General features: G+C 43.6%; 1 protein-coding gene across 1 annotated transcript in view; it reads right to left on the bottom strand.

Annotated features, from left to right (window-relative positions):
- LOC138292786 (quinone oxidoreductase-like protein 2) overlaps positions 1 to 11,832 on the bottom strand; it is a 194,311-nt gene that overhangs the window by 126,783 nt on the left and 55,696 nt on the right. The window contains exon 3 of the mRNA XM_069231558.1: positions 3,655 to 3,751. Coding sequence (XP_069087659.1) covers positions 3,655 to 3,751 — 97 coding nt within the window. The remainder of the gene's footprint in view (positions 1 to 3,654; positions 3,752 to 11,832) is intronic.

The raw sequence follows: 11,832 nt of genomic DNA, 5'->3' as shown, positions 1-11,832 counted from the left end.
CTGGCCAAGAGGACAGTAAATGAGGGCGAGGGGTACACAGACTGATGAAAGCCAGGGTGACTGGGACCCCAGTGTTTCGAACTGTACTACTACTGAGTAGCGGGTCAGGGCAGGACGGCAGGGGGCTAAAGAGCACATATTGTACTTGGAGACACAGACATTAAGTAATGTGAGTGGCTATGGTTATTGCGGACTCTGGAGCAGAAATACTGTAGATAAAGGGGCTGATTCATAAGACTGACATTAGATTAGTTAGGAAATAAAAATAACTTCAGATTCACAGTTCAGAAGAACAGCCATGCATACCATGCCTTTACAAGATGGTGTGAGTTTTGCCAATTAAAATTTATGAAAGAATGAGCCAATCAATAAACTTGATTAAGTGCAACAGCATATTCACTGTGGCATCCTAGTGCTTGGAAGGATGGTCAGGGTTTGCTATAATTGCTGCAGTCTGGCTAATCGATGCTTGGCTTTTAAAAATGAAAATGATGTTCCTCACAGCCTGGCCCTTCTAATTCGAGGAAGATGTAAGCAGTTACTGGCCGTAGATCATAGGAGGCGAGTAGAAAGAAAATTATAAAAGTGAAATCTAAAGAATGCAGGGGCAGAATTGGAAAGAGTCTTATGATAGATATGTAATGTTCTGAAAACAATGAACTAAGGACATCTAGCCGCTCTCCACTGGTTCCCTATTCTCAAGATGTGACTGTGATGGTATATTCCCAAGATCAATCAAGCACTCATACTCTCTAATAGCTGCATACATTTCAGCATTAAATTGACATGGCCAAGGTACATAATGTTTCCGTAATCTAGCTTCGAAGAAATAAGTGCTTGATCAGTTATTTTGCAACAAGAAGCAGGGAGTACAGAAAGAATCGCGCAGAGGACTAAAACAAAATGGAAAAGTTGAAAGTTTGGTAATTTAGGTATCAAGGGAAAGTTTATTATCAAATATTATACCTAGCTTGTGGGCAAACTCAACAGGAGCTGGTGGTGGATCTAACAATAGATATCACCAAGAATCGAACCAAATAAGTTGCCATCAAGGCAGGATTCCGCCTGGTACAATTAAAGATACTCCTTATAGTATACTACACTAGAGAGTTAATGACAGCTCATTATGAAAAGTTGACACGCTGACAATAGCGACTGTCTTAGAGAGCATAGTTAGGTGGGCACATCCATACATACCATTTGGTATTGCCTTGGAATTGGGAACTAATGGGAGAAGGTGTAGAAAAGTCTGGCAGAAGCTACTGCCCTACAATTAAACCTGAATGGCACACTGCATGTTCTGGGTATTTGGGAAGAGGAAACAGATACCAGATACAAGCAACTGGTATCCAATGTGGACCTGGTGGTGAACCACAGTAATATAGTTAGGCATTGGTGGGGGTCGCCTCTGTTACCATTAGTTGAACAGTGAGGAAGCGCCATCCTGCAGAGACCCTTTGAAACGCTGTGGGAGTCATAAGTGATCAAAATACTAACTAACACAGAAAACACAAGACAGAGTGAGGCTGAACACTGAACATCAGCTGAGTGTCATCTGAGTAGATAAAAAAGGAAAATGCATGCTTCCTAATGAGATGTGCTAGCAAGCCAGAATACGGACTAAGAAGTGTTCTGTCAAGCCCCGTGTGATATCTCGGGTCATTATGCAGAAGACTGATCTGAATGGGGGAAGCCAGATTAACTGTTCTCTTTTCTCTAAAAGACGAATATGAACCAGGAGTGCGCAAGTCTCAATATCCACACCGGGGAAGTTCTTTTTTGGAGGACAGGTTAGAGACTGTGTCTACACCCGCCAACATCTCAAAAAAACAAAAAATCAGATTGGCATGTCCTACCTTTCTAATAATACATACAGATAATCTAGTGTGGCCACCAGGGCAGATTCACTCTCATGGCCCTGACAAACACCAACCTGCAGTGGGTTCAGATGTGCACGGGTTTCTAAATTAGCCGAAAGATGGGAATTAATAACTGAATCAGTAACTTTAACCACCAACGGAAGCAAGGAGATTGGGTGGTAATTCGATAAAGTATCGCAACCCACTGGAAAAGTAGTGAACAGAGGTGCAACTAATGATTTTTCAAGAATCTGTATAATGCCCAAACACAGATTGCATATGGTAGTTAGTAGACTGCTAAATGGTCGGCTGCAAGACTGGACATTTTTACTTGAGTAGGGTCCGAAGGGGACCCTGATGTGATAGATATTGGTTTGGTTCTGAAGGAATAAATAGAGGCTGGACAAAAAGTAAAGTATGAAAAATTTCGGAACCCAAAAATACATATCATTCAGGGCAGCCCTTGTATGCCGCATTTATGAAAGCACGAATAGCACATTTCATGAATGTTTCATTATGTATAATTCAGGAAGGGATTAGAAGCAGAATTCAGGAAGGGAGTAAAACTGTTGCCAATCATTACTGTACAAAATCGAGAACAAAACTATATTCTCAGCATTAAAGGAAAAAGTCGTCATGTGCAGAAACCTAAAAAAAAAAAATGTGTTGACACCTATGGAGATTAGCTTGATTTTAATTCGTTGTAATGCAGATGCAGTAATGGATTTATTGTGAGGGGAATGGACAACGAAACCCAAAGGCAGAGTCTAATGTAAAAGCATATGTCTTATCAGGGGAAAAAGCAATGAGCAGGATTTGGGCATCGAAACAAAGTGCAGTGAAGAAACAGGATTTTAAAATGGACAGTTTGGTTCTAATGTTTAAATGGCCTTAGCGAAGAATGTGTAGAATCCTTCTTATTATAAATGAAGGTCACAGTCGATTGCGATCCTAAAGTATCCCTTTATATGAGATTTACAAAATAATTAAGCAGTAGAATCCTCCAAACAAAACATAAGAGACATGCTATTCGGCTGGGTATCCACGTGGTAGCAACGGCACTAACCAGTAAAAAAAACACGCACACGCACACGCACACTCACACATACCTTCAACACAATATAATAAAAAAGACCCCCTAAAACACACCTAGCATGGCGCAGATAAGCAACTTAAGCAGATCTATCAGTGTGAATTAACAGCAGCATCCCCCTTACAATCTCCATATAAGAGAGGTCTAAATAAAAGACACAGAACCACCTGCTGTATTATTTAACTGGGTCATCAGTGCCCCAACCAGTACCTTCAGCTAATTCACATACACACAAAACATTGTCACCATGCACAGAGCCAAATACTCCAGTCTGCACCTTAGCTAGACTTCTAGTCACACTGAACAAACTCGCAACAGACTTATTCAACAATAAACATAATTGCTTTACCCTGCCTACCGCTTTACCACAACACAAAATCCAGGACTCGAAATGTAAGTGAGAAAGTATGACAGGTAATCTGCACTGCAAGGCAATAAGAACTGCGGATGGGGCGCTATATGAAGAAGTATAACTCAACATAACAACGCCTCTTTGTAATTTACTCCAAATTCTAACCTGTTGGAATAAAACTATGTGCTTTTTAAAACATAATCTGACACCAATAAACTATAGAAATTCAAGATATAGCAAAAGAGAAATGAAAAAACACTGCCCGAACAAGGTGGTGCCATTGCCAAGAGGATGCGATGACTTACCGTTCTGAAATATTCAAGGGGACGAGGAGCCGGAGTTGTACTCACCAGGAGTGAAGGGAGGGTCTGACCGGTCCTGGTACTGCCCCTGGCAAACTAACTGATCTGCAAAATTTACACCTGCACAGCGGACCCCGACCCTGACCTGCAGGCAAGAGACAGAAAAGAAAAGTTTAAATGCAGAGGCATGGTTTGACTTGTTTGGTCTTGTTTTGCATTAATGTGCACACACCATCCATAGACGTTTCAAGATGCAACAAATAAACCTGCAGTGTCTAAAATCTAGAAAGTGAGCACGGTTTCACATGTAGTTCCTAAATCACTGCAAATGATAACCCACCATTTTAGGGGTTCTACACCTCCTCCCACCCTAGTGTAGTGCGTTATAAGTAGTCAAGGCAAAATGTAAGTTTTTTGAAAACTTTCAAATTTTGTGAATTTTGCTCATTTGCACAACTTGTAGACTGAAATTTAATATGATTTTCCCCAGCTGAACCCTGGTTCGAGCAGAAAATATCCCACAGGGAGAGTAAAATCATGCTCAAATGACATTTTCTCCTCAAACGAATCTCCTGCTGTTATCCCACTGACTTGTGCATGTGTGTGTTAATTTTTTGTATGAAATACCTGCAAGTACATTTCACATCACTTTTGAAAAATCTGCAGATTTCACTTATCCCTGATCACGATCCCCCAGGTTATTGGAACAGAAAATTTTGCAACACAAAAATGTAAAATTTCCGATCCCAAACCACAAAATGTGTAGTGTTTTTGTGGCAAGGCAGAAGACGTGTTTCACAAAAATATAGCTCGGTCTTTGGTCTGTCAATATTGGAGACTCAGACACGTCACTTTCTGTGATATGGCAGAGTGTCCTGAGGCACCATGCCTCAAACAGTAGGATTTCTGATGCCAGACAGTGCATATCTAAATTTGAAAATTCTTATCTCTCTGGTATAAGAGCCACTATTCCATAGGTGCACAGGGCGGTAGGGAGAGAATGGAGAGGTTGGTGGGCAATGGGGCTGAGTGGAGGGGCAAAATGAGGATTGGGGCACAATAATTATTCGAGATGCAATCTGAAGCATTGGGGTTGGAAGGGCATTCAGAAGGAGAGTTCACGCTACTAACTCTAATCACATACATGAAGCGGGGCAGTTAACCTAACGCACATACTCCCTAGATTGTAGAACCACAAACACAATAGGGCGCGGTGGCTGAGCAATTCTTTTTACTAAATTTTGTACATATCCCTGGTTTCCCTATGCAAGATTGCAGAGATCCCACTTTGGAGAAGGGCAGTGGAAAAAAGACCACCCTTTTGGTAGTGGACGTCTCACCCACGTTTTAGGGCATGCATCATCATAGTCTCCCCACCCCTGGTAGGATGATACCACCAGGCCGGCCTCAACCTCCAAGCGTGACAACTGGAAAGAGTTCTTAGATAAAGTATTTCCTGGACAGGAGGGGATCCAGAGTAATTAAAAGTATCTAGAGGTAACCAGGTTTTCACCTTTAATAACAGTAACCTCTGGTGCATCTAAAAACAGCTATGTTATGAAGTGACCGTGCAATGGCTCAAACCATCGTCTTTGTGCCAACATGTTTCTGCCCAATTCAATTGCCTATATAGGTCAAGGCCATTCTTCAAGGCCGCGGATCCCTAAAAGTCTGGCCTAGTCACCATTAAGAACCTTGCACAATTAAGAAGAGAGAGGTCCCTACCTGAGGGAATAACCACCATCCGGTCTGGGGAGGGACAATGTACCTACCTCGTACATCCGGTAAAGCCAGGATTTGCAATAGGGCTCTTGATGAATGTGTGACTACAGAGGGCAATATCACGCTCCAGACCGGATGGTTGTTGGGGGAGGGGTGTTTACCGCAGGAGAGAGGAGGAACCAGAAAGGATGTCATGTAGAGGACAGGATGTGGCGTTATAGCCAGAGCTCCAGACTTTGGAGCTGTGGAACTATGTTTGAGTTCCGGGGTCGGCTCAACATCCTGTGATTCTGGACAAATCAGTATGGTGTCAGTTACTGACAAAATCCAGGGAGCAAAGTCTGTATCTGTATGGCCCAAGGTGCTGCAAGCTCCCTCTCGTGCCATATGCCCTACAGTGATCTGGGAAGCCTTTTCTTGTGGTCCAGGGAAGTCACTGGCTAACAGGCAGTACCCTGTGCAGGTACTGACATTTACTACTGGTGAACCAGGTCCATAAATATTATTGCAGTCCTATCAAATAAACTTTCTCTCTACAGGCCCTTTACTCACTAAAGTAGTGGTTCTTAACCTGGGGGGTACGCGGACACTAATGACATTTAGCCATTATTTCTGGTCAATAATCATGAGCATTTTGGAGGTAAATGTACCAAGTTGGTTATTTCTATGAGGATAATGATTTTATTAAGTAACAGTACTACTTACTTGAAGTATATTGTATTGACTTCCACAGGTATGATGTATTTATAAAATCAATAAAGATGTGCTTAAAAAATAATCTTAACCATTTAAAAAAATGTTTGTACTCGAAAGCTCATTGTTAGTTTAAGACGGAGCACAATCACTGTTCGCACTAAAATACACCCCAACTAGCAATCAGCTTCTGACTTGAAGTGCCAATGTCACTGGTTCCCAACCTGTGGTTCGGGAACCCTGGGGGTCCACGAAACCTCCTCAGGGGGTCCGCCCCTGCTTAGAAAATGTAATAATATTAACAGATTAGGTTCTCAGCTTTCAGTAATGGTTCAGTTGGGGGTCCCCAGATTCCAATAATGATTCAGTGGGGGTTCCAGTAATGATAGAGTGGGGGTCCACAGAAATCAAAACGTTGGGAACCGCTGGCCTATGGTTTTTAGAGGCTCATATTCATCTGCACACTTAGACAACCAGAGTTCTAAGAACTCACTGATCTTCAGCTATTCACAAAGGCAGGCTGCCCAGAAGGCCCTTTCAGTATGTGCATTCTCTCATTCATTGCTTTACGAGTCAGGAACTTAATGGATTTCAAGCACCAACACTTATTGTATTGGAAAGGGGGCGTCCTGCCAGTGTACCACTTTCCCAGTAGGCCGCAGGTACTCTGCCATAATGAGGACCTGGTCTTCTAGATTGTATGCCATCACTGCCTACGACACTTTGTGACACAAAAACCCTTCATGGTCTCCAGTGCTGACCATACAAGCCAAGCTCAATTGCTCCCCGATCTCTGTCTGGGGCCCCAGTCAATATAGTGACGACTTCTGTCCCCCAACATCTGCTGAGAACTGTATTTTCACATGAAAGCCTTTTTACTTGTGAATATAAAGTAGGTCTTATACCATTGTGTAGTAGCTCCGACATTTAAACATACAGTTGCAGGGGAAAGTACATGTGCTGAGTTATTATAGTGTGCACTTGTTTGTGTATTATTCTTGAGGTAGAAATTGCAACTACAAAAAAAAAGGCTGGGGTCCATTTGTTCCAGTTGTGATTAAATGGGGCTTCCAGAACTCAACAGGAAAGGCCCACTTCTCTAAGAACAGACACTGCTTAGTCGCAGAGGTGGTAGTGATTAGGAACTTGTAAAACCATGACAACGACAAACTCTTTAGAGTAGTATGAACGTGAAATGAATAAGACTTTATTAACAGGTAAGTGATTAGGGCAGTTAAAAATGTATCACACGCAAAACATATCTGCAGTGCTGATGTGCTATGTGCTAGTTTGACTAAAACACGAGCAGACCATTCAGAACTCGGCAGCCAGAATCACCCTCAACCCCCCTATGCCACACTCCCATCACACCACACCTGAAGGAGCTCCACTGGCACACCAATCACAAACAAGCACAATTCTAACTCCTCACCCACACTTTCAAGCACTACATAACACTGGCCAAGCATACCTCAACAATAGCACTGGTTTTCACAAACCTCCCAGACACCTCTGCTTGTCTAGCCTTTACCTGCACACATCCCACGCATACAGCCAGTATATCAAGAAGCCCCCTCCTCACTTCTTGAATTCTGCAAGAAGGTGAAAACTTACTAGGCCTTAGGTGTCTGTGGAATAACACCTGCTTAGCGACAGGATACTCTGCCGGGTGTCAGTGCGCTCTACAAATCTGCTTCTCGTAACAGGGCTTGGTTCCTGGTCAAAAGGGGTTGGTTGGTTGGTGGGTGTGCAGTGCAGTGGTCAGTGGCCTTAAAGATACAGTTCAATGTTCAGTTAATAACTTAACAGGTATCACAGTTTCAAGCTTTTTTGTAAAAGGATGGGAGTGCAAATAATAAATTAGTATGCTGGTATCCACAAGGGCTTTACACACAGAGGAACCATGTATTACAACAAACCGCTCATGGTGAAGGTTTTTGGATGGTGGGAGCATCTACAGAACTGGAAGCTCCCACTCGATTCATAGGCTTGGCTGTTCCAACTGGGAATTGGATTTTTTGGTTATGGATCTACTGCAACTTCAATGATTTCTCCAAAACCGTAAGTGCCAAAGATATGGTTCAATGAATTGCAGAGTGCTCCAGCCAGCACGATCTAACCCTCTTACATGTCTCTGCAACAAACACAGTAGTAAGAATAATGCAGCACGGGAAATAAGGAGTGTCGTAATAAATGACTAGGGATGAGTGCTAAACAATGTTTGGAAGTTATATTCTGTTCACTCTAACAATATTTGTTATTGCGAAGACTTTTTTTATTATGATGCTAATTATACTTGTGTGTTATGCATAAGGTTAGCAATTAATATATGCTAATTACTATGAAACACCAAGAAGTGTGTGTGCGCTGATTCTGGGGTTCAGAGCTGGGTCTCTGTATCTTTACCCCGTAAGAGCAAGAGGATCTCTCACAGGTCTGCAATACTCAAACCACCCCTTCAGTCCTATAACTCAGAAAAGTGGTTGGAGATTCATGTTTTACATTTTACCACAAGGAATCATTTGTTGAAGGGGTGGAGGGAGGGTGAAGCCGGTTGTAGATGGCCCCCAAAAATGTGGAGTTCAGATAGCAACTCAAAACCTGAAGTGAACATGAAAACCCTCCCCCTAGAGCTGGATCTGGACCTAGACAGATGTGGATACCAAGAAGGTCCAGGAATGGCGCAAGCTCACCATCCATATTTTACAGGAAAAAGGGCCTGCAGTCCTGGGCCTCGGCTAGTGCTTTGTCACTTCCAGCTGACTGTGCGGAGCTGGGCTGGAAGGATCCCAGGGCACCTGGACAGCTCACTCCTACAAGGTGAACTACATACAGACCTTCAGGATGACGGGTGCTGTGTGGTTCTTCTTTCAGTCAGGTGCCTGCACCTCTCCTCACTGTGCAGTTCACTCTCTTTCCCTGGTCAGGACACAGCACTACAGATTTTTCCAGTGTTGCAGGCTTGTTCCCAGTCCTAAGGAAGACTGCAACCAAAAGGGGTCTTGTCCCTGCCAAACATCATCTTAGCACTGGAGTACAGAGTCTCTTTAAATTCAGAAAGTATAAGGACTGTGGCCCAGGTGAAGTATTTATTCCAATCAGGGGGCACTATGTGGAAACCAAAAGGAACCTATGTGGCAGCTTTCCTATATTATGAACTCCAAACCCAGTTTAGGGAAGTGTATTATGCTCATTTCTTTTGATCCTTCCCAGACTTTTCACAGCAGATGACCTACTTGTGCACTTGAGCCAGACGGTTTCAGCTGCAGCGTTGCGACTGTCCAGTAACATCAAGCAAAACACAGAAAGGGGGCGGTGTTCAGTTTCTGTGGATAGCTGGCTCAACAAAGAGGGCCTGGCAATTCCTCTAGCCTACCAGACTGCTACAGTGTCAATCAGAGGGTACTAAATAATATAAGAAGCAGGAAATCACGTCCAACATGGTTGAGGCAAGCCTACAAGGACACCACCATCTCATGCAGCTCACACATTATGATCCAAATAGACATGATTGCTACTACATTGGTCTCTAACCATACATACAGGAAACATACCCTCCACACATACTACATATTAAAGAGAGAGAAAGAACTCCAACTATGGGGAACAGGTGAGACATACATGACAGGTCCAGTAGGCAGCAGTTGCAGGTAAAAAGGCCTGTACCTCAGGTATAATCCGTTGCCATCTCTACAAGCCATTTCATAGTCTCGAAGGCGGGGAGTAGTCACCACCCTATGGTAGGGATTATACTTTCTGCGGGCCTAGTTTTAAAACAGCTCAGCTCTAGAGTGCAATATCTCTTACAGCGGTGGCTCCCCTGCTATGGTGGAGGAGTGTCACCCCCACCAACCCCCGAAACCACCCCCTTCCCGCCAGCAGCAGCCGATGCAAACCATTAACAACAAAAGAATAATAATTATCTATGTTTATTATCCTTTCGCTGTTAAAGGAGGGGGCCATGGGGGATGACGGAGACGAGGGGAGTGCACTCTCCTCAGTGCGTATGTGTGTTTGGCCCGTCGTCTTGGGCACTGTGTTGCCTGGCTGGAGAGAAACGGCACAGGCTCCAGTATGCCTGGGAGTGCCTTGGCTGGACGCTCCACCCAATCCGAACGCTGCTCTGAGCAGTGTCAGGATTGGCTGCAGAACAGGCTGGGTGCCTCTGCCTGCTGAGAGGACAGAGCAGCTCAGGTAAGTTGTGTTTTTTTTTCTTTTTTTTACGAATTGTATATAATTATGATCCTGTCCCCTGCCGTGCGCTGCCTCTCCCCTTGTAACCCCTGCGAGCCAGGACTGATCTCTTAACCTCCAGTGGGTTCACTTTTGCTGAGTCAACTGGCAGAAAAATATTAAGCAGGTAAGGTAATGCAGGAGGCTTCCTTCACAACCAGACTTTTCATTGTACATATATGACCCATGTTCTTATATGTTGTGAAAAGTATTTTCTAATCTTTGTACCTGTATGACTTAAGTTACTGAACAAGTTTCTATGTACCTACCTATATGTCCTATGTCCTATTTTATGTGCACGCTATAAAAGGATTCTCTCTGTAAATACATTTCCTGGGCATTCCACATCCTTTCAAAGTGAGGTAATACATAAGTTACTTTGTAGATCCTTCCAATCTCACTCACCAAAAATCACAAGTCATCAGTGTTAGACCGGACATCCTTAGCGTGGTCTCTCCAAACATTTTGCCCTCTGACCTCCCGTTTTTCTAACCTACTGTTGCTGGCCTTTAGGGGTCTGTGCACTTTACTACTGCTGACCAGTGCTAAAGTGCAAGTGCTTTGCCCTCTAAAACATGGTTAAATTGGCTTATCCATAAATTGGCATATTAAATGTACTAGTCCCTAGAAAACTGCACTATGGGTGCCCAGGGCCTGTAAATTAAATGTAACTGGTGGGCCTGCAGCACTGATTGTGCCACCCACTACAGTAGTCTCCCAAACATGTCTCAGGTCTGCCACTGCAAAGCTTGTGTGTGCAGTTTAAACTGCAATTTCGACCTGGCAATTGTACCCACTTGCAGGCCCAAACCTTCCTTTTAATTGCATGTAAGCCAGCCCTAAGGTAGGCCCTAGTTAGCCACAAGGGTAGAGTACAGTGTATATAAGAAAATGAATATGTACTCTTAACTTTAACAAATCCAGCTAGTGAAAAACTGCTAAACTTGTTTTTGACTATTGCAAGGGCTATATATCCCATAGGATAGGATAGGATTGGGGTTGCCTTAAAACAGACTTTAGGTGGAACTTCCAAATGGGAAGATATAGAGCTGTGGAGTTTGGTGTCCCTGGACTCACAATTTAAAATCACAACTTATAGTGAAGTCGTATTTTAAATTGTAAGTCTGGAAATACCACTTTTAGAAAGTGGGTATTGTCTTACTTCAACCATTTTGTGTCTCTGCCTGTCTCTGAATAAACGTCTGGCGTAAGTGACAGCTGGGCTTTGTGCATGCCCACTAGCCAGTCCCACACAAAGGGAGCTTGGGTGCAGCATTTAAATAGTGATGGCCCATCACCAGGCTGATGGGTCTTCATGGGCTTGGTGGGAGAAGCGGACACTCACTTCTGAATAGGGCTGTGCCTCTCCTCACACAAATGGCTGCATAACTCCGTGTAGTGTCTGGAGCCGGGGAGGGCAGGAAAGGGGGCTTGGGTACTTCAAAAGAAGGTCTGGAAGTTTCTCCAACCTTCCAGAACCTGGGCACAAAAGTATAATTGGTGGACCCCAAAACTCACCAAATCAGAACTCTGCAAGGACTGCTGTGCTGGCAAGGAGAAATTTCCACTCTGCACTAC

Source organism: Pleurodeles waltl, chromosome 4_2 (assembly GCF_031143425.1).
Source record: "Pleurodeles waltl isolate 20211129_DDA chromosome 4_2, aPleWal1.hap1.20221129, whole genome shotgun sequence".
Lineage (NCBI taxonomy): Eukaryota > Metazoa > Chordata > Amphibia > Caudata > Salamandridae > Pleurodeles > Pleurodeles waltl.
Note: the sequence above shows the minus strand (reverse complement) of the source record. Positions and strands in the feature narration are given on the sequence as shown.